This window comes from Neofelis nebulosa, chromosome 7, assembly GCF_028018385.1.
Source record: "Neofelis nebulosa isolate mNeoNeb1 chromosome 7, mNeoNeb1.pri, whole genome shotgun sequence".
In the NCBI taxonomy this organism is placed as follows: Eukaryota; Metazoa; Chordata; class Mammalia; order Carnivora; family Felidae; genus Neofelis; species Neofelis nebulosa.
The window spans coordinates 10204316-10227695 of record NC_080788.1 but is presented as its reverse complement, the minus strand read 5'-3'; the positions used below and the strand labels follow the sequence as shown (position 1 = coordinate 10227695).

At 46.2% G+C, this 23380-nt stretch overlaps 1 protein-coding gene across 15 annotated transcripts in view; it reads left to right on the top strand.

Moving 5' to 3' along the window:
- AKAP13 (A-kinase anchoring protein 13) overlaps positions 1–23380 on the top strand; it is a 335196-nt gene that overhangs the window by 146816 nt on the left and 165000 nt on the right. For 11 of the 15 annotated variants that reach the window (XM_058736667.1, XM_058736669.1, XM_058736666.1 and 8 more), the window contains one exon: positions 923–1106. In XM_058736667.1, coding sequence (XP_058592650.1) covers positions 923–1106 — 184 coding nt within the window. Of the gene's footprint in view, positions 1–922; positions 1107–11493; positions 11862–11972; positions 12374–23380 lie in introns of those variants that run through there. The other 4 variants (XM_058736674.1, XM_058736671.1, XM_058736675.1 and 1 more) reach the window with 4 other exon arrangements.

Sequence of the window (23380 nt, the reverse complement as noted above, 5' to 3'; positions counted from 1 at the left end):
AGGGAAGGAAGCTGGCACTGAGGATTTCGTGCGGCCAGTCTCTGTCCTGCGTTCCTCCACCTCTGCCCTTTTGTTACGGCCACCCTGGGGACCAGGTGAAGGCGGGGGTGCAGAGATGAAGCTGACACAGGTTACACGGATGAGGCCCAGTCACACAGATGGCAGATGGCCTTCTGCCATCTGGCAGAGGGCAGTTTGAACCCGGATTTGCTGGACTCCAGAGCCTTCCTTATCCTCCCACCTTCGACGTGACTCACTGTACCCGAGAGGAGCCTTCGCTTCAAGTGCAGGAAGCCCGAGCGCGTTTCTGAACTTGCTAGCACATTATCCGAGAATGAGTCTTTCTTATTATGCCTGGAGATGCATTTCTTTCTTTCATTAAACACAACAAAACAAAGCTGGCAGTGCCTGCAATTTGATTTGCCCTTAATGTGGGGGAATAAAAAGACCTGTGTGTACTTAACAAGCAGAACCTGTTTTTAGTGTTTAGCCAGCTCCTGTCTGGGTGTTTTTTCCTTTAAGTAACTGCACCTCCTGGTACACCCATCTAAGCCCCAACAGCTGTTCCCCCTCTTGGGTCCCCGCGTTGTGAGGCGGCACTTTCTCTCTCTCGTTTAAGGGAAGAAGAAACCACACGTGTGAATTTACCCGTGTAAATTGATTGCACGAACGTGTTCAGTCAGAACATAGAGATGGCCTGGTTCTCCTGGAGACTTTGCCTGTCACACTGTTTTCCGGCTTCGTTCCGTCTTCCTTGAGAGCTGGTTGTACCCGGCCACGATTACGCCGTGTACGTTGTGGTTTGACTTTAGGATCCTAGGTCTTTGGAGGCGGTGGTGTTCACGCAACTCGTCTTTCTTTTCATTTGCTTTGTGTGTTCACGTTCTCCCCGCTGATTCTCATTTGCTCCCCCCACGCACAGACGGCGGCCCCCGGGAGACGTTGATGCATTTTGCCGTGCGGCTGGGCCTGCTGAGGTTGACGTGGTTCCTGCTGCAGAAGCCCGGTGGCCGCGGGGCCCTCAGCATCCACAACCAGGAAGGGGCGACACCTGTGAGCCTGGCCCTGGAGCGGGGCTATCACCAGCTGCACCAGCTTCTAACCGAGTAAGTTCTCCCCCCTTCCTTCCCCTCCTCACCAGCCCCGCCCCACCGTGTACGGCAGGGCCGCCCACTTGGCATCTCCCCGCGACTCTGCCACGAATGAAACCCTCAGCTCCGGGCCTGGCCTTCTGCTGGAGGCTCGTCAGCTCGCTCCTGCTAACCGCCTCACTGCCTGAGAGAGAACAGACGTAAGTGGTCTCAGCGTTTTCTCTCCCTGCCTCCCTGCTTCTCGCCTCTTCGGTTTCACTGAAAACGCCGACCGGGTCTCATCTGTGGGCTGGCATTCCGTTACCGTGTATGTCGTTGATCCCAGTTTAGTACAAGAAGAAAGTTGTTGTCTCCCATACGTTTCTTTCTGTTATGTCTTCAAGACTCGGAAGAGTTCATTAGAAACAAGTATTTTAATTGCATAAGTGCACGCAGAAAATATGCTGAACCACGGAGCTTTGGTTTGAATGTAATTTCTATGAGTAAAATCAAGAGCCGTGGTCTCTTCATCTGACGAGCAGGAAAAAGCAACTGAGTTGTCCTGGAAACATTGAGGAGGAAATCCTGCGTGTCTGCACGTTCCGTTGTTAGGCATTCTCTTTAGAGAGCCCTTTGAAGGAGGGTTGTTAGAACATTTGAAGAACTCTTTTTCTTGTATAAATAGAGAAAGAAATGCATGACGGCAGCCACCCTTTCCCATTGGAAGCTGGTCTTGTTTAATACATCGCTTTTATCATTCTGTGGTCATCACCTCTTTTTGGCCACACAATCTGAACAAGAAGAAACCCCGTTGGGATTTATGTTCTTTGGTAATCGAGGGATCCTTGTAAGTTAAGTGGATATTCCCAAATTCTCTGATACTGTGCTCATGTTAGGCTTACTGTAGTTGCTTTTATTTTTCATCATTTGTAGCTGTTTGGAGGGAGGAGGACTGGAAGGGCCAAGGAGAGATTTCAGAACGTAAGGTTACTTACTGTTACATCAACAGGTTTCCCGTTTGTTTTCCGTTTGTTTACTTTACCTGCCCAGTTGGTAACTTTTCCAGTCAAGCCAGACAGAAGGTTCTTTTCAGATACTTTCTAATGGGTGCCTCAGATACCATGACCGTAGGAGGGGCGTCATCTCAAATGAGCTCTGGATACCTGAGCTGCCCTAGGACCGGATTCCAGGGAGGGATCTGTTCCCGTTCCATCGTACTTCCCATCTGGCCAGTGATTAGATTGCTTCTGCTGTTTGCCTCACGGCCTCAGGAAGAGAAGCCTGGCTCCAGGAGTTGAAACAATGAACTCTGTATAACTGTAGTGGAGCCGGAATGCAGTTCCTCTAAATGTGGTCGTGTCGCTCCGAGGGCTTGTAGGGAAGCAGGGCTGGTTAGGGATGGCCGTCCAGATGGGGAAATAAAGTGATTGCAGCAGCTTTATTATACACTGGGCTGGGCGAGGCTGTCACAAGACCTATTGCAGCAGGGCTTTAAGGAAACGGGAGTGTGTGTTCTGGGAGAAGGTTTTTTGGCTTGCTTTATAGTACTAGCTCTGTTCCATGTGCAGAAGCCACTTACCTCCTTTTGAAGGGAAAGCCAACTGGGAAAGCTTTCAAATACAGGACCGCAGTAGGAGATTAAAATTAGCAATTAAAAAATGGCAAGGAGGTGATTTTTACTAAATCTCTGAATCTTACTTGTCATTAGTAGACTTTGCTAGAATTTCGACCCTAGAGTCAGGATGAATCATTGTTCATGGATGAGGAGGAAACTGAGATCTGGAGAGGCAGTGACTAGATCAGGGTGACAAGGTGGCTGGGCCAGAACTAGAAGCCAGATCTCCTAAGAAGCCATCCGACGTCCCTGCCACTCCTAGGATTCTGAACAAGGGGCCCAAGAATAGGCTTCTCTAGGTCCACAGCCTTTGAAATTATAGGTAACACTTTGTGCACGTGTGTTTCTGAGCGAGGAGTTTGTTTTGTGAGACTCAGACGTTTGTGAAAAGCTACGAATTGTTCCACTGTATGGTAATACTTCACTAAAATCTTTAGACTTGGATGTTCCTATGCACCCCCGCCCCCTGCCTTTTTGAAGTTTATTTATTTATCTTGAGAGAGAGAGAGAGGGCGCATGTGTGTGTGCACACAAGTGCAAGAAAGGGAGAGAGAAAAATCCCAAGCAGGCTCCACACTGTTAAGCACAGAGCCTGACACGGAGCTCAAGCCCACATGTGAGATCATGACCCGAGCCAAAACCAAGAGGCAGATGCTTAATTTACTGAGCCACCCAGGTGCCCCAGCCCCTCCTCTTTTTAAATTAAGCTTTTCCATAGAGACCTGTTTCTTTTTAGTCTCTATTTTCAGTTAATCTGAAATTGAGGGGCACCTGGGTGGCTCAGTCAGTTAAGCATCTGACCTTGGCTCAGGTCATGATTTCACAGTTTGTGAGTTCGAGCCCCTCGTCAGGGCTTGCTGCTGTCAGCACAGAGCCCGCTTTGGCTCCTCTGTCCCCCTCTCTTTCTTTCTACCCCTCCCCCAGCTGTCACGTGTGTGCTCTCTCTCTCAAAAAATTTAAAAATTTTTAAAAAATAATATGAAATCGAGGGAGGGGTACCTACATTTTACACTTACAAAATAACTATTTGCATGCCAGTCTTAACTGAAAATTCAAGTTTATTTAACTCTTTTTACGTGTCTCCCAAAATAAATTTTTTGTTTTCATTCCTTGCTGCTTACCCTGGTTTTTGGGGGGGGGGGGGTGGTGGGGGTGGGTTTGTCACACAAGGAGGACATTGTGCCGATGAGGGTCCAAGTTCTTTTTGTGTTTATGTGTCCGAGGCTTATTTTGGTAATCCATTTTGATAAACAGATTTACTTTTGTGTGAAAATCGATTCTGTTGTGCTTGGAAGTAGAGTATCTAAATAAGACCCCTGTCTGTAGAGAACTCTTGAAATTGATACTGAATCCCGGCAGATAGTGGTGACTCTTGGGACATTTTTGGTAGTTTCCCTTTTCTATAATCCATCATTGTTAACTTTCACCAAGTTCAGTGACAGGGAAGGGAGAGGTTTGGTGGACTTACTGCTCTTTTGTTTTTGCTTATATTTTGATCTGACATGATGAATACGGGTGTGTTTTTGATCTGAAAGTTCGCATTAAACAAAATGTTACCAGCCTTGCCTGAGAAGAACCCTTACCTCGGCCTGCCGTGGCTGTTAGGTCGATGCAAAGTTGTCTCCCCCATTTTGGGCAGAAGTTAGCTGAGCGCCCCACCCGAGGTGCCCTGATTCATGATGATGGGTAGAAGAGGGAGAGAAGCCAAGCATTGAGGCTCTTCGTGTAGCTAAAGCTGCGAGGTGATGGTGTCGGATGGGTATTGCATTGGAGTCTTCCAGAAAGAGAATGGGAGGGCTGGGTGCTATCGGACACATCATACACAACACAGAAGCGTCTGGAGACCTGGATTGATCTCGGGGGAGGGAAAGGGCGGAGACCAGGAGGCGGCTCCAGGTGGTGGCCAAGTGCGCAGACTTTGGAGTCCAACCTGAGTTTGCATTTTGGCTCTGCCATTTGTAGCTGTGTTTCTTTGGGCGCAGTAAGGAACTTTCCTCTCTGAGCCTCAGTTTCTACATCCACTTAAAAAGAGACAAGGATAATAATTTCTGCCTCTTGGAAGTAAAGCCAAGCGCCTGGCATATGCTGTGTGAGGAATCTGGGTTTGTCACACAGATTATGGTTACTGCTTGGAGCAAATACAGGGGCTGTGAATACTTTACTTTGGCTTTAAGAGAAGACAGTATGGTTTAGTGGAATCGCTGAGGAACGAAGAGCTTAATTAAAAACGAAGCTTCCCCACTTAGTAGCCTGGGTGACTTGAAAAAAAGTGGTTGGTCACCTACCCGTGCTGAGTTTCTCATCCCTCAGATAATACCTATTGGTCTGTGTCACCAGCTTTGTGCAGGTACTGTGTTAGACCCTGAGGTGCTCTGTGTGAAAGCTTCGTTCACAGTCACATAATCAGTAAAGTGATAGCTGACTCATCAGTGAGACTGATTCCAGTCGATTGGTCTACCTACAGTATCTTCTTTTGCAATACTTATTGCAGCTCCCTGTGAATTGAAGTTGGCAGATAGGTGGGCAGAATTTGTATGGAGGCAGGCTGGCCTTGAACCCAGGGTCTGCCTCTGTAAAGCTGGATGATCTTGGGTGATCCGCTTACCCTCCTGAAGGGCCAGTGTGCATTGCCGTGAGGAAGAAATGAAGGAATGCACAAAGAGTGTGACACAGTGACTGAAAGAATATTATTGCCCTTTCCTTGGTTTTCCATTACTTCTAGACTCGTATCAGTTTTTCATAACGTTAAGAACTTTCTGTCAAAGTCTGGAAGGTAATTCCGGGCATCATTTGGTTGTTCCTGCTTGATTAGATTTGAAGTTATTCTCTAGTGTAATAGATAGCACTTGTTTTAAAAACAAAAATTAGTTCGGTCCTCTGCCCGATGCTGTGATGTGATGTCTCTGGGTGACAGAACAGGGAGCCCCAGATGGACGCGGGATCGTTTCCATTGTTGCCACCCTTCCAGGAAGATGACTCCTGTGGAGAATTTAAACTCTGGAGCATTGACATGAAAGTGTTGAAATACTTCATTTGCCCTGAGAGCGAGCTTCAGAGTTTCAAACTGTTGTGTTCTGTATCAGTTTAACAAATCTCTTTATTGACTGCCTGCAGTGTGCTAGAAAGCATGGTTGGTAGATTATGGCTAATGTTTCACTTCCACCTTATGAAAACCTTCCTGAAATAGGCCTTATTTGTGTTGTATGGATGAAATATGAAGGCTCAGAGAAGGACAGTAACCCAAGGCTTTCTAGAAGGTGGTGGAGCTCCTTCACACACATGTGTGCAATTCCAAGGCCCATAATCTTCTCTCTACAAAATTTTGATGGGAGGAAAGAGACTCAGGAAGAGGCCACAGGGATATGGGATGATTAACACTTAATGAGGAGACGGTTATAAGCTTTCTGTTTAGTCCTGACCTCTGCTTTCCACTTCTGTTACCCATTACGTGGTGTTAAAAGTCTTGTTGACACCCCAGCTGTCTTTTTACATTGGTTCTCACGGGACCCTAATGAGTGGATAGGTTAGGTGTTATTACCCTGATTTTATAACTAAGGAAACTGAGGCCATAGAGGTGAAGTGAGTTGCCCAAAGTCACAAGGCTACAGAGTTTCAGAACCAGGCTCAAGCTCAAAATCCAAGGACCTGTCTAGGTAAAGATGACACCCCTGTGTTTGCAGAGTGTAGACCCACCCTGGCCGACACTGGGCACTAGGCTGTGGTTTGTTACTGTAGGGCAATATCGGCCCCTCTCAGAGAGTTTGGGTCTGTAGATTCTCACGTCCTTCTCTTGGCACATTTACACTTGAAACCTGGGTTCAAGGTCAACTGGTGGAGTAAGTACTCAAGCATAGATATTGCACAATGGAACTCGGTGCTGTTGAGCAAGATGTTCTGTTAACATAGTGATTGCCTTTTTAGGGTCCTCTTTGAGTACTTGGCAAGTGGGTCCTCCATAGCCCATCTGGCACAAACCAAGTTTGGAGCCTTTGCTTTTGCTTAGGAAGGGAAGGAACGAAACAAGCATACAAACTTACCTTCGAAATAGTAGCCAGAGAGGAGGAGGGTTTTTGGTTTGTTTTGTTTTGTTTTGAACTTTACATTTCTCTGGCTCAAGTCCCATCCACCTGTCCATCCTTAGATTTGTCCGTCCATCCACCCATCCTCCTTTCTCACTGTGTGATCTGGGTCTCTGTGTCCTGGTGAAGAAGGCTGTAGAACTGAGAGGAATCTGGGAGGAGGGGAGGACGCACGCATTAACGAGTACCTGCTATGTTAGTGCTTCAGTGTGTCCTCATTTAGAACCTTTCCGCTGAGGTCTGAGGTGCAGGTTCATGCAGCCAGTGTTCTTCCGCAAGTGGGAAAACACACAGGCCAGCTAGCTTGCCCAAGGCCATCTAGTCAGTCAGTGGTGGTTGTGCACAAGCCTGTCCTTGGGATGTGTTTACACTTTATTGATAGAATTTTGGGCGGAAGCATGTTTCATAATATTGTCAGTCTTTTAACCAACCTAATTTGATTACGATGATTCACCGATCTGGTGTTCAGTGACTTTTTTTCTTTGTTGGTAAATTTTAAATTGGAGCATTTTAAGAATTTTGACATTACCTAGTTTTGTTTTTTTTTTTTCTTTCTTCCTGTTAAAGCCATTCAAATAGTAATCTCAGGATTGTTGCCCTGTGCAGCAGCATGCTGGAAAATTGCAAAATGCACTTGTTCTTTTTTTTTTTTTTTTTTGAAGTTCATTTATTTAGAGAGATTGTACATGTGCATGAGTGGGGGAGGGGCAGAGAGCGAGAGAGGGGGTGTTGCAGAGAGGGAGGAGAGAGAATCCCAAGCAGGCTTCACACTGTCCTCTGTCCTCGTGGAGCCCAATGTGGAGATTGAGCTCAGGAACTTTGACATCATGACCTGAGCCCAAATCAGGAGTTGGACGCTTAACTGACTGAGCCACCCAGGCGCCCCGCGAAGTGCACTTCCTGAGCATTATGTGTTTATAAAACAGTAGCCCCAGCTGCCGTTTATTGTATTTGTGCTAGGCACTTTGCATAAATGTTTGTATATCTTATTCTCTCTCCAGCCCTTTGGGGGCGGGCATAGTCTCCTCACTTCAGAAAGGAATTGCCACAGCCGCTAAGTAATGGACCAGGAATTGGTTACAAACCGCACTTGAACTTTTACACTGCCTTGGACTTCCTAAGAAGATGGATTGGTGTTGCAAGTTGGTTGGAATAGCAGAGCCGTCCCACATGTCTTGGGTTTTCTTTCATGCACTTCTTGCTGTGTGTGCGTGCGAATGGGCCCAGGTTGTGTGTGTTTCTGATGCCACGTGACCTCAAGCCTAAGAGCCTCTCTTCAGAGGCCTGTGGAGTAGTCACATCACTTGACGCCTGGTAGCAGATTCTCTGTGGCACCAGCACGTGATTTGGAAAACATTTCTGACTTTACAGTGAGCCTGGAGTGTGGGACTTGAAGGGCGTATGTGAGACAAGGAAGGCTAGGTTGGCACCCTCTACCCTCTAGAAAACAGACCTTTTGTAACCGTTACACATTATTTTTACTTGGTCGGTTTTGGAGCTTCCTTAAGGGCACGCCTAAAGAAAGAATGACTTGAAAATGTTACCTGCATGTATTATTAACAGAAATAAAAATTATTCTTAAGGAAAAACACTAAGCATGTAGAAGAAACCTTTTGGCCAAAATCAGTATTTGGCCAAAGCTGAATATCTATGCCTGTGAATGAAGTTCTGTGAAACGAGTTAAGCATGATACGGTATAAAATACAACGTATTCTGTCCATTTTCTAACATTGAATAGTTAGTTCTGTTTTACAAGTTTGAGTTTACAGTGGAAGAACAGTGGTTCTCTCAGCATTAGCAACTGCTAGATTGCTCTCGATTCATTGAATACTCACTTTGGGGTGCCTGGGTGGGGCTCAGTCAGGTAAGCGTCTGACTTCAGCTCAGGTCATGATCTCACTAGGCTAGTGAGTTCGAGCCCCGTGTCGGGCTCTGTGCTGATAGGTCGGAGCCTGGAGCCTGCTTTGGATTCTGTGTCTCCCTCTGTCTCTGCCCCTCCCCTGCTGGCGCGCATGCTCGCTCGCTCGCTCTCTCTCTCTCTCTCTCTCTCTCTCAAAAATAAATAAGTGTTAAAAAAAAAAAAATTACTTTCTACCAGTGCATCAATAATATCTCTAACTAGTTGGGCTGTAGAAAATTGTAATTCAGGAAAGTTTTCCAGGAACAGGTTTTCTAGAAGGAATTCTATACTTGGGTTCTTGGTTTTACGAACCTGACAAATGCTTCAGCTGCTGAAATTGGTTACCATTGTCAAACCATCATTTGACAAACTTTTGTTCAAATGTTTAGTGTCCCTAGACACTTACAACTAGAAGGAGCTGCACTGAAGTATTCTTATTTAAAGTCTGTTGTTCATGCGGTGCCTGGGTGGCTCAGTCAGTTATAATCAGTCCTCTCCGGTTATAATCTCACGGTTTGTGAGTTCGAGCCCCGTGTCAGGCTCTGTGCTGACAGCTTGGAGTCTGGAGCCTGCTTGGAATTCTGTGTCTCCTTCTCTCTCTGTCCCTCCCCCGCTCACACTCTGTCTCTCTCAAAAAAATAAACAAACATTAAAAAATTAAAAAAAATCTGTTGTTTTGACATTTGATTAGTGAAAACAAAATGTGTTTGTGGTACCTCATTCTTTCCACATTTCTGCACATACTTCTGTCTGAATTCAGGACGACACATCTTAGCTGTAATACATGAATTTGGCCATTTGTCTGTCTTGTAAAATCTGAAGGTGGCCTTCAGAGTCTTGGTAAAATTTGGAGTATTGTTCTCCTGCTTTTAATTCTTTTCTAATAAGACGTGAATAATTTACAAATCGAATTTCTCCTTGGAAGAAATGTGGCCTAAATGGAATACGATACGTGCAGGTTTTAAGTTATTCTGTGCGGTGTTTACTTAATGTGATAAAAGATCATTAACAAAAAGTTAATCAAAATTTTTATATAATTTGATATCTATACTTCTTCTGTCATTTAAAATTTCATTTATTTTTTTTAGAGAGGGAGAAGGGCACACACAAGCAGGGGAGAGGGGCATGGGGTGGGAGTGGGGAGAGAATCGTAAGCAGGCTCCACGATCAGGGCAGAGCCCGACATGGGACTCGATCTCATGACCCTGGGTCATGACCTGAGCTGAAACCAAGAGTTGGACACTCAGCCGACTGAGCCACCCAGGCTCCGCTATCATTGATGTTTTTATGAACATTTGTTGTCTCTAGAAAGGTAAAATGTTCTTCCTGAAGGTACCTAGCCAGTGCATATTCTTAATGGTCATATTAACTGTCTGCTTACTTCTCTACTAATTTAACCGTTTGAAAACTCTTGTTTTTGCACACAGCATTACATGCTTTCACACTTACTAATTGTAGCATTTTACTCTTAAGTACACATTTCTGCTTTGACTGGCCAATAGAATTTATGCATAAAAAGCATATAAGGAGATTTGCACTTTGAACTATGCAGAAAATGCTCATGCAAGTACTCCTTATTTTAACAGCATTCTTGTGTTGGTGCTGTTGCTTCGCTAGTATGATGGTGACCTCTGTAGTCACGTGATCATCGAGCGCATACCTGTTCGGTTGGCATCCAGTTAGCCTTCATGATGGCATAGCCGAATGTGGGTGCATCCCGATTGCTTATCGCCTAGGAGCCTCGGTTTCCTCATCTGTACAATGGGAAACGATAGCATGTACCTCCTACGACTCTGAGGATAAAATGAGAATGTGCTTGTGAAGTTCATAGAAACTCAGGATGTCCCTCTGTTGGGAGAGCTAGGAAAAAAGATTTGCTGGAACTAAGACGACCACTCAGCTTTATATAATAGGACCTCTCTGCAGCACCATCCAGTCTCTGGCATATTTTTTTCCTGGCCAGCCTCCCCCACAACGGTAACACTCCCTTGGTACCACCGGGAAGAAGAGTAGTGCCATCTTCCTCTTGGATTTTTGGGAGTAAGTAGTGGTAGGGTGACGTAGGTGTAGTTTAGTTGTCTGACAGCCCACAAGAAGGGGTCTGTGCCTTTTATTTATTTTCTAATATACACCTCAAAAACTGCCTTCGTTTTTGTTCCTTGGAAATACACCAGCCCTATAGTATCCGATATACTCACCATGTATTGGGCGCTTTGGGAGAGCCAGACACTATGCTAACACTTTATATAGTCATGTTCGTATTTGATCTCAGCAAACCCAGTATTCCCACTTTTGCAGACATTGAGCCACAGAGAAATTTCTGCAACTGACCCAAGAGCATACAGGTGGCAGTGTCAGAGCAAAGGATTGAAGCAAGTCTGTCTGGTTCCCACATGTTCCAACCATTACCTTAGAAAAGTGTTACTTTTAGTTATCTGACAGCACAGGATTGATGAAAAATTGCTGATACACCATCGTTACCCAGATAATGTGTCCTCTTTCCTCTGCATCATTCCCATATGAGTTCAGGGCAGGGTTGCAGTACAACGTCAAAAAAAAAAAAGAGGAAGGAGAGAAAAGCCGAGTATCGTGTGCATGGATGCATGACTGGTCTGGCAGTGAGTTCCTTACCAGCACCTAAGATAGTCGCCTCCTGTGCATCGGGATCCCCCCTCCGCTCCCCTCTCCCTTTGTGACATTTCGCCTCTCCCGCTGCACGTTAGCGCAGCTGGGGTCGATTTTGTAGGACTCCGTGGGGCTTGGCACTGTGAGGGGGAGGTGGCTTCATGGCAGGTGTTGCAGTAGCTCTGAAAGAAGGAACTGGACTCCACAGTTCCTGTCAGAAGTAGACTCAGCAGAACACGCTGTTGGGAGGGCTGCCCTGCCCTGCCCTGCCAGCTGCAGTGCGGAGCCGGGGCCCAGGTAGCATGGGCCTGCGATATTCGTGGTGCCTGGGCAGCCGTCCGTGAGTATCCGCTTCCCACCGCGGCATCGTTGGTCTTCAGTGTGGATTCTCTGACATTTGATCTGGCTCTCGCTGATCTCAAGAAGACGCCTCTTTGAACTTCCCCCCCTGAATGACTAGCATTGTTAGTACCGGGAAAATGGTTTTTGCCTGCGCTTGGTTTCGACAGGATTTTACATGTATGTTAGCATCAACCCCGACCTTGTGCTTGGGCTGCATCATGCTGGACCAGGTGAGGGGGCAGAGGCTGGCTGGCTGTGGTTGATCGGTGCGTAGCGGCGGGAATGCTGGAATTAGCTGAAATACTGTCTGTGCGTGTTGAATTTTGTTGTTGCGCTTGCAGAAACCTGGAATTTGGGGGCCAGCCATGGATACTCAATTTGGATTCTATCACCCCATCTCTGAGGAATGGCTTCTTGATTTATGGTTTTCTGCAGTTGTCAACTTGCTGTGGATCCTATAAAATTTATAACAAAATCTAATATGCTTTGATGAGCTTCTGATAAATATAACAGGCTGAACAGTTCCTGTAACTTGAACGTGGTCATAGTTTGACACTTAGAAGGTCCGTATCCCTGTGCACAGTGGCAGGAGGTGCAGAGTTTTGGAATTTGGTCTGGGTGCAGATTCTGGCCTTTTTACTCATTGGCTGTGTACTTGACACATTGCTGCTTCAGCCTGTGTTCTCATGTGACGTGCGGAGATACACTGATCCCTGCCTCAAAGTTGTTCCAAGGATTAAAGGTAAATAATACTGATCTGGTATCAAACTAATAGTTAATGTTATTAGTTTCCTTCTTTTGTGTTTTCATCTTTGCTTTCTTCCTTCTCACATTTTCTCATCCAACTCAGAGTAAATCCCAGTTGGTGCCATGGTCCACAAACCCCCGTGAGATCTGAACCCTGTACAACTCTGAGACCTCATTCCCATTGCTTTCTCTGCACGGGCCAGCTGGTTGCTGCCTCGGGCTCCCTGCGCTCGGCTGTCCCCTCTGCCTACTACATGTTGTCCCAGGAACTCTATATGCTGGCTCTTTCATAGGATTCACATCTGTTGTCCTGTGTCTCCTCTTTCCGGTCCTCCTCCGCTCACTCTCTGTCTCAAAAATGAATACGCAGTAAAAAAGAGTCACTCTCTTTCTCTCTCTCTCTCTCTCTCTCAGATAAGAGAGAGTGTGAGCGGGGGAGGGGCAGAGAGAGAGGAAGACACAGAACCCAAAGCAGGCTCTAGGCTCTGAGCCGTCAGCACAGAGCCTGACGTGGGGCTTGAACCCATGAACCGTGAGATCATGACCTGAGCCGAAGTCGGATGCTTCACCAACTGAGCCACGCAGGCGTCCCCGGATGCTTTTAATTTTATAAAAATAATAATAATGAACACCAGTTAGGATTGAACTTTTAAAATACTCTTGAATATTGTGGAGTTAGTGTTCCGCTTTGCCCAGGCTTATGTGGAATATACCTCGGGAGAAAGGGACACTCGCTCAGTGCATCTGTAACTGGTTCCACGTTCCATGTCCCCGTCTGTGCCGTGACTTTTCTCTCTCTGGCTTGTCTGACTCGCCAGGGTCTGTAGATGGTGGGAATATAAAACGTGGTTCCTGGCAGTCCGCAGGGATCTCTCTTGTAACCCACTGCTGTTCAGGGTGAGGCAGGCCTGGCTCAGAGCTGATTGGCCCGTTCTTTGTCACCCACTAGTCTGTGATGAGTTCAAATGTGGAGTGGAGAGAGTGTATTTAAGAACTTTTATGGTAATTTGACAGAGTCATTTTGTATCTATTGAATCTTTTTTTTTTTTTTTTTAATTTTTTTTTCAACGTTTTTTATTTATTTTTGGGACAGAGAGAGACAAAGCATGAACGGGGCAGGGGCAGAGAGAGAGGGAGACACAGAATTGGAAACAGGCTCCAGGCTCCGAGCCATCAGCCCAGAGCCTGACGCGGGGCTCGAACTCACGGACCGCGAGATCGTGACCTGGCTGAAGTCGGACACTTAACCGACTGCGCCACCCAGGCGCCCCTTGTATCTATTGAATCTAATAAGAGCTCTGAGCTTCAGTTTTGCATCTTGTAAATTTCACTTTTTTTCTAGTAATTCATTTTTAGAATTTTTGCTTCTGTAACAAATTGGAAATTTTTTTAAAAAATCTGGTCCTTGTTAGTTTGAGAAGCTGTCCTTCAACCCATCTAACAACTTACTGCACAGTGCTGTGCACAGGGAGAGCAGATAGATGTATGTTTCTGCACAGTGTTCAGCACATTAGAGAACAGAGACCTGAAAAAAGTCACATCTAGTCTGTGAAAGAAACCTTGTCTGTTTATTTTGACACATGTTACTTGTCTAACTGCTTCCAAATAAGATTAATCCATTTCAACAATGAATTACGAAAAATGCTGAATCAGGGCAATGCATCATGTAAAAATACACAAGCTCATTGGAAGCTTACTGGACTTGTTAAGTATTAGTTCTTTTCTTAAATGTTAATGAAAGTAACCTTATATAAAGCTAAGCGAACTTCATGTCTGAAGAGTCCTGCCCAGACTAATGAGTAAGAATGTTTTCTCTTTTTCCTGAGCTGGAAAAAACTAGTGTACACAGTGATGATTTCATTGTGATTCAAGTTACCCATGTTTATAAGTAGAACAACTCACTTTGTCTATAGAATTATGGCAACTTTGCCACTGGAAGCTTGTTAATTAGCTTGTTTTAATGGTCACCCTTACACTAGAGTTACAGATTCATGTTTGGGTCTTAATCTTTCGGTTATATTGAGTTTCAAATGCTTTTCAGAAAGAAGACTGGAAGAAATAGACTGCTTTCCCTGCCCTCTGTTGTGATTAGATTATTTAAATGGGTGAGCATCTAGGGTTGCTGTTTGATTTTGTTCTGTGTGTTTGCTTCATGAGAAAGCTAAAGAAACTGAACATTTTAAAGACGTATTCTTTCTCTCCGAGTGGTTGGATACTGGACTTTTCTTCTGGTCTGTTTTTTATCATCAGTTTCAAATTATTTTATCCAGTTCTGTTATTCTTTCCAAGTTTCAGATTATTTTGTAAACATTTCTCTTTCCCCAGCCCGGAATTTGGTTTTAGTCACAGTGATAACGGTCTCCCTCTCGAGAGAATCCTCACGTGCCTGTGTGTCTCTTTTCACTAAGTACACTTTGTATGAGGAGGCTAGTAAGTAGTTATGAAGCCAGTAACTGTCATGGAATAGACAAAGAATCCTATGTTCTGCGAGAGAGCAACCCAGCTTTATAGAAATAGAAATCTAAGTAATCCTTTTTTTTTTTTTTTTTAAATATTTTTTTAGTATTTATTTATTTATTTTTGAGAGAGAGGGAGACAGAGGATCTGCAGTGGGCTCCGTGCTGTCAGCAGAGAGTCTGATGCGGAGCTTGAACTCAGGACCTATGAGATGGCCTCAGCCAAAGTTAGACACTCAACCGGCTGAGCCACCCAGGGGCCTCACAAGTAATACTTAAATAGCAATCTCTTTGTCATCTCTTAGGTGACCCCAGTCATCTGGGGAGGGAGAGGGTAGAAAAAAGAGAAAGTGCATTGCTGAGTGAGTTGGGATTGGTCAGTCTGGGTTTCTTAGATGAGGATCCATTTGAAGTGCCTGGTGTTGGTCTGGGGATGAATTTAGTATTCCTGTGTCAGAGTCCAGACTCAGGCTTATTTCTCTGTGTTCCCTTGCCTTAGCTCTCAGGGACACTTGCACTGTGCGGTCTCTGTCCTCGGACTTAGGCCAGAAGCAAGAATGGTAATGAAGAGGGAGAGTTAGCATTTATTTTTTTTAACCGTTAAGTTAGACATAATATTCATAATGCCACCACCAATAAGACAGATTTATTTCATTATCAGATATTACCTCCCACATTGCATTGTTGTTTTAAACAATTGCACTGGATTTTCTGTTTTGTGTTCTGGTATTTTTACTTTTTCCTACTCTTATCTATTTCTGTGGTCTTTATAATTATTTTTGGGGCCCTCTGAAATACTCTGTCTTGAGTATTTAACCCATTTACCTAGTGTTGAATGTTAGTTTTAACATTTAAAAAATCCGAAGCTAAGTAATGAATGCGGCAAAGGACCTCGTTTTTACCTATTAGTTCTTCTGTTAACTTATTTCTGTAAGGTAAATGACGAGGAATGCTGTAATTAGGTCAAAGGATAAAGTACTTACAGCTTCAGTGTTTATCGCAGTCTTGCCAGCCTTAACTTACTCTTTTTAAAATGAACTTGCATCTGTAGGTTACTTTAATGTGGTATTTTGCAGCTTTGGCTGTACGTCAGGATTCTGATCATACATTAGAATCTCCTGGAGAGCTTTAAAAAATACTGACGCCTGAGGGCCACCTCTAGAGACTTCTGTTTAATTGGTGTTAAGCGTGATCTGGAAATCAGGATTTTAAAAAAGCTCCTCCAGGTAACTGTAAGATGCAGTTGAGATTAAGAACTTTGCCTTAGTGGGAAAATTAGACTTCACATTACACCTGAAAATTAATTCCTGAGAGTTATTTGAATCAGGTTGGTGCCTTAAATCTGATTAAATAAGGGGTATCAACAACCAAGGTTGATCACATCAGTAAATATTTAGATGTCCGTCTAGTAGAAATTTGACGTAACTTTAGGGGCGCCTGGGTGGCTCGGTTGGTTAAGCGTCCAACTTTGGCTCAGGTCATGATTACACGGTTTGTGGGTTCGAGCCCCATGTTGTGCTCTGGGCTGACAGCTCAGAGCCTGGAGCCTGCTTCGGATTCTGTGTCTTCCTTGCTCTCTGCCCCTCCCCCTGCTCACGCCCTTTCTCTCTGTCTCTCAAAAATGAATAAACGTTAAAAAAATTTTTTTAATTAGAAGAAAACTTTGACTTAACTTTAATTGTTACTTATTCTGTGAATGTTGGTATGTTAGATACTTTTGCAAATGTGATTAGCAACATGGTAAGATATTAAAAATTATTTTTTTAAGATCCTGGAAGTAGTGCAGTAATGTGAGGCTAGAAAATGCAGAACGCCGGCTGTTGGAGGATCAAGGTGTTCCAGAAGTCATGGAGCCCTGGAGTTAGAACCCAGGTAGCCTCTCTGAGTGTAGAGAGAAAAATGACCATGGAAGCCGTGGGCCATGAATCTCAGGCCCCTAACACATGTATACGCCCCCAAAACGTAACCCTCCAAAGAGGGTATGTTAGAAATACCTCGTGTGTTTCACGGGTCTGCATTCTCTAGGGCGAAACAGTCAGCAGAGGCGGTTTTGTCTGGTGGTTAGAACACCAGCCCTGGGTCTGGCCCTGTGACTCACTAGCTGCGAGGCAGGTCATTGAATTTCTCACACCTTCGGTTTCCTCATCTGCAAATTGGGGTGATAGCTTCCTTCACAGCATAGTTGGAAGAATAAATGAGGCGATGTGACGTAAATAAAACACATAGTTCAGTGTTTCGTACATTGTTAAACCGTTAACAAACGCAGCTGTAAAAGGAAGTGACTAGGGTGTGTACCCCTCCTTTGTGGAAGGAAATAGAAACTATTATTAACTAATGTAATACTAAGTGTAGCTCTGATCCTTAGAACAACTCTGTAAGAAAGCTGATATTATTGTCAATTTTAGAAACAGATGAAAAAGCTTTGGCTCCGAGAAGCTTAAATAATCTGTCTTGGACCAGACAAAGATAAAAAGGAGTTTCTAAATTTTTTTTAAAATTTTTTTTTTTTTTTTAGGGGCGCCTGGGTGGCGCAGTCGGTTAGGCGTCCGACTTCAGCCAGGTCACGATCTCGCGGTCCGTGAGTTCGAGCCCCGCGTCAGGCTATGGGCTGATGGCTCGGAGCCTGGAGCCTGTTTCCGATTCTGTGTCTCCCTCTCTCTCTGCCCCTCCCCCGTTCATGCTCTGTCTCTCTCTGTCCCAAAAATAAATAAAAAATGTTGAAAAAAAAAAAAATTTAAAAAAAAAATAAATTTTTTTTTTTTAAACGTTTATTTTTGAGACAGAGAGAGACAGAGCATGAACGGGGGAGGGTCAGAGAGAGGGAGACAAAGAATCTGAAACAGGCTCCAGGCTCCGAGCCGTCAGCACAGAGCCCAACGTGGGGCTCGAACTCACAGACCGTGAGATCGTGACCTGAGCCGAAGTCGGCCGCCTAACCGACTGAGCCACCCAGGTGCCCCTCTAATTTTTTTTTAAATGTTTATTTATTTTTGAGACAGAGCGAGAGACAGAGTACAAGCAGGGGAGAGGCAGAGAGAGAGAGAGGCAGACACAGAATCCGAAGCAGACTCTAGGGTCTGAGCTGTCAGCCAGAGCCTGATGCGGGGCTCAAACTCACAAACGGTGAGATCATGACCTGAGCCAAAGTCTGACACTTAACTGGCCAAACCACCCAGGCGCCCCAGGGGGCTTCTAGTCAGACCTTAGCGCCCTGCTTTTTCATATGCTCTTGTGATCTCGCCTCCAGGGAAACCTAAATTCAATGCAGTTTGATGAATTTGTGGTGATTCGTTACGGCAAGCAGAACAGTTTTTCCCCTTAGGGAATGGTAGGTGCCAGTTAGTATCAGTTTTGTGACAAATGTGGTGAACAATTTAGTGTGTCCTTTTTTTTTTTTTTTTTAACATTTTTTTTTTTTTTTAACATTTATTTATTTTTGAGACAGAGAGAGAGTATGAACAGGGGAGGGTCAGAGAAAGAGGGAGACACAGAATCTGAAACAGGCTCCAGGCTCTGAGCTGTCAGCACAGAGCCTGACACGGGGCTCGAACTCACGGACCGCGAGATCATGACCTGAGCCGAAGTCGGCCGCTTAACCGACTGAGCCACCCAGGCGCCCCAGTGTGTCCTTTTTTAAAAGGAGATTGAGAGGCTCGGTTGTCAGAGTTGACATGTCTTTCATCTGAGAGGAATGTGCTCGCTTCGAAGATCGCTGGGCGGCGAGCCCCTGGGCCGGACCGTTCCCCTGCACCTTGCGTGCTGCTCGCCGGGCACCCGAGCTGCATGTGCTGTTGAGTAACTTGGCAGAACTCTCTACCACCGGAGGAATGCCCGTGTGGTGGACAGCACTGGGCCCGGAATGGACGTTCTTTGGATTTGTCGAAGACCTTCTTCCCCTCCAGGCCTCTCCTCCGCCTTCCAGTGACCCTCCGTGTGTCGTGCTGTGGCATCTGGCGACGGCTTCCCATCAAGAGCGACCCCTTGCACCAGAGCGGCGCGGCATCAGATCCCGGGAGAGCACGGGCTCTGGGTCTGTCCACCCGGGATTCGCATCCGTTCCTCCAGCCTTTGTAGGGAGTGCTGCGTCAGGAGAGCACCACCTGTGTGCCGGGCACTATTAGAGAGTTTGCTTCCTGCCCCCTTTCACTGCTGCAGCCCCCGTGCGGAAGGCCCGTTAGGGGCTTCTTCCAGAGTGTGGCGCTCGCTCAGAGAGGCAAGGTCTGTCGCCCAGGCTCTCCCTTCTCCAAGTGGCAGCGTGTGTCGTTGGAAGCCAGGTGTATCGAACTGCTGACGGACGTGGTGTGGCTCGCGAGAGCGAGCTGGTATTTCTGAGTCTCCACATCCTCTCCTCTGAACTGGGGGTCGCGCTTCATGGAAGGATTCACACGAGGATTAAACAGTACACGCACCTGCCCATTTCTCAAGTAGATACCCAAATAATATTCGTTTCCTCCCTGCCTTAACTAAGAATTGCTGCCCCTGCCTTTTTGTAGGTTAATGTTTTAAATCAGCCTCTTATTTTGAAAACTCTTGAACCATAGAAAAGATGGCAAGAGCGGAACAATGAGCTCCTGTATGCTGTTCACCTAAACGCACATTTGTGATGCTTGCTTTATCGGTGGTTGTACTTGTATATATACGATCTTGCTGAACTCTTGAGAATGAGTTGCAGACCGTTCCCACTATTCCTAAGTGTTTAAGCATATTTATTTTTATTTTTATTTTTATTTTTTTACATTTATTTATTTTTGAGAAACAGTGAGACATAGCGTGAGCGGGGGGAGGGGCAGAGAGAGAAGGAGACACAGAATCCGAAGCAGGATCCAGGCTCCAAGCTGTCAGCACAGAGACCGACGCAGTGCTCGAACCCAAAAACCAGAAGATCATGACCTGAGCCGAAGTCAGATGCCCAACCAACTGAGCCACCCAGGCGCCCTCATCATATTCTTATCACAGTGCACTTATCATTAATAGAACATTAATACGATCTCGTATGGGCTTTAGGTTCCCTTTTCGCCAGCTGCCCAGTAGTATCCTCATAGCAGTGGTCTCCCCCTGACCTTGGACATGCGCTGGGGCTAGTTCCTTTCTTGCCAAGTTCACCTTCTAAGCCATTTCTGCCGCTACATGGGCTTTACCGGAGTTGCTTCTTTAGGGGGTCTCGCCCTTCACAGAGAGCGAGTTCTCCGTGATCTCAAACCGTTGGTAAGCATCGTGAGCAAAACAGAGGAATATTGGTACTCTCCCGCCCTGGAGTGAAATCCGCTCGTCTGTTTGAGTACCTGCAGTGTGTCAAGAGAGTGAGCAGGGTAGCAAGGCCCCGCCAGCCAGGAGCAGTGTGGTCCTTGTCCTCGGCCGGATGACAGATGAGTAAAGAGAGCGTGGCGTGGCGGTGCAGCGCCCCGGGGCTTTCAGTGCCTGGTGAGAGACTGCCCTGGGGGGTCGTACTAGAAACTCAGGGTGAAATGCGGGGTGCCTGGGAGTGGCTGGGAGCAGTATAAATTGCCTCATGAGAGGATGATTGAAAGTTTCAAGGTCACCGTGGTGTTGGCCTCTCTGTCTTGAAGTCTGTTCTGGGGTCTGGCTGAATGTGACAGTCTAAGAAATTTTTAAGAGACCTCAATACTGTCTGGTGGAGTAGGAATGAAGCATCTCCATGCTGCGTAATTGCCACCATTAGTAGTGACAGTACCCCTTTCTTCAGAGGGGTGGTGTCCTCCCTGGGAGGAGAAAGGACCTGGGGAGAGACTGCCACCCACAGCATTGACCCGTCCTCATCTGTACAACGCTCATTTGGAAGCAACAACAACAAAACATCCCAGCTGAGGCTGTGGTGCCTATTAATTCCCCAGTAGAAACAACCAGAATTGCAAGTAAACTTGTGGGTGTGCTTTTCTGTCTTGCCAGACTTGATTTGGTTGCAGTAAAATCTTTGTGTTACTTTTCTTTGTTTTTTTTGTTTTTAATTTATTTTTGGGACAGAGAGAGACAGAGCATGAACGGGGGAGGGGCAGAGAGAGAGGGAGACACAGAATCGGAAACAGGCTCCAGGCTCCGAGCCATCAGCCCAGAGCCTGACCCGGGGCTCGAACTCACGGACCGTGAGATCGTGACCTGGCTGAAGTCGGACGCTTAACCGACTGCGCCACCCAGGCGCCCCTGTGTTACTTTTCTAAGGTAAACTTTAGATACTCAGGCATAGTCCCCTCTGTGGAAGAACTACAAAGCCGAGGGACAACGTAATTACGAACTGTGACCCAGAGAGGGCTTTTAATCAAGAGAGAAGGCTGGGCAGCTGATCTCCAAGTCCATAGGAGACTAAACAAGGAAAATGGCTGTGAAATGGGAAATGTGGTGGTTTTACATAAAGGAATTCTGTACTTTGGGGATTACAGAACATTTAGCTATGCCCCGTGTTTTCACTGGGGAGGTGGGGAGAAGGGGAAGGTAGATGGAGAGAGAGCAGGGCTTTGACTTTCCTTCCCTGGACTGGCCCCATCACCAGCCAGCAATTCTTTCTCTGCAGATGGTTTTATTTGACGATTTTCAGCTATTTAAAAGTTTGAACACCGTGTGTTAGCTATTTTTGTTGAAGTATACCAAGCCACAGCCACAATATGCCGAGGCGCCTTGCAGCTCAGTCCTTGGCCTCGGAGCTGCTGTCTTCACGTGCACCTGCTGCCCATTCGCTTCAGGGGCACGGGTGACGGGCGGATGTTATCATTCATCAGAGCATGCTGTGGAAACCGATGAGGTTTGAACAGGTCACTTGACCATTTCGCTACCACTGCCATATGCAAAAGGGCGTTTGGCTATATTTATACCCTGTGTTAATCTTTCTCTTTTTTTTTTTTTTTTAACTTTTAACATTTATTTATTTTTGAGAGGGGGGAGGGGCAGAGAGAGGGAGACACAGAATCTGAAGCAGGCTCCAGGCTCTGAGCTGTCAGCACAGAGCCTGATGCGGGGGCTCGAACTCACGGGCTGTGAGATCATAACTTGAGCTGAAGTCAGACGCTCAACTGACTGAGCCCCAGGCGCCCCTGTTAATAATCTCTTTTGAGGTGTACATTGTTCTGGCTGTGAAATCGGATACATTCTGATCAACACTGCTACAATGTCATGTCATAATTCATTCAAGTTTTTTCCTTCCTAGCGATGCATAAAGTAACGACACTTTTACAAGAAGTAGCATTGTGATTTTGATGAAACATGGTATGTTTAGTGCATGAGATGCCACACTTGCAAGTGTAAAACTCCTAGTTCTTTCTTGCTTATTCGCTTCGGTGGAAGGGACCATACCTCCAGTGAGCCAGACTGTGGCTGTGTAGGAGCGCTCCATGGTTGGCTGTAGTCCGTGTGTTTGCGCGTGTCCTGGAGAAGAGCTGCCATATTTATCTGGTGGCCCTGGCATCCAGTGGGATGCCTGCTGCTTAGTGGGTGTTGAGCAAATGTTTCCTTGAACGGTCTTTGAGAATTCCATTGTGAAGCAAGACCATAAAAACAAAGTTCTAGCTGGGAGTACTTAGAAAAAAGAGGGTAACTTAATTCAAGAGAAAATAATAAGTTGTGCCAGAAAGGGAGAGTTCTCTTAGGTCGTTACTGAAGCAGCCATTATCGGCACTTCTAGATGTGTAATGATGTAGACACTGAACACGGGTGTGACCAACGTTAGAGCAGTTAGGAGGAGGAGGGGGCCGGCTGCGTTCAAGTGTTAGGGAGGCGGCACGTGGCGAGCTAAATAGCCCCCTTCAGTGCTGGGGAGTCTGTTTGTGATGCCTCATCCGTCCTGGATCCCTCATCACTCTTCTGCGTACGTGGCTGTCTGTTTTGTGATCCTGTTGTTGGAAGAGCGTGGATTTTCTGTAACATAGCCCCAGAATGTTAGGCCAGATTTACGTGTGTTACTAAGCCAGTGCCTTAACATGGACACGTTGCAGCTGTCATGCCAGCGAAGCTCGTGTCGCAGAGCGGAACGAGACAGTTGTCATTCTGGCGTTCACAGCTGAGCAGCCTTGGTCGTGAAGTTGTGTGGCTTTCTGCTTTATATCCACACGGTGCATGTGGGGTGCTGCTCCGTAGAATGCTTAAGAGGAGAAGGGAAAGCCTAGGTGATGGGGGCATACACCGTGCCTGCTTCCCTCCCAGCAGACAGGCGATAATGGGAAGGCACAGCAAAACTTTGGGGCAGGAGGAGACCTCACTGTTGCCTTAAGATGATTCTGTTGGGTAGATTTGGGGAGCGGTGGCGGGTGTAGGGCAGCTGGCCTGTAACAAGAGTGACTGCAAGAGTCCAGGTGACTCAGGGCCCGTAGGAAGTGAAGTAAGGCGCCGAATGGGAAAGCCAGAACCAGCAGGATGTTCTGAAGAAGGTAAGTGGTGTTACTAGGGATGACCACTGTTAATTCATGGAAATCAGTCGGGTTGCTGCCGCCTTGGGGGGTGGGGGAACATGAAACTGAGTTTTGACATCGGAGAATGCCCACCGCACATTCTGGTGAAGACATGGAAGTCGGTGGAAGTGTGGGACAGGAACGCGGACTTTG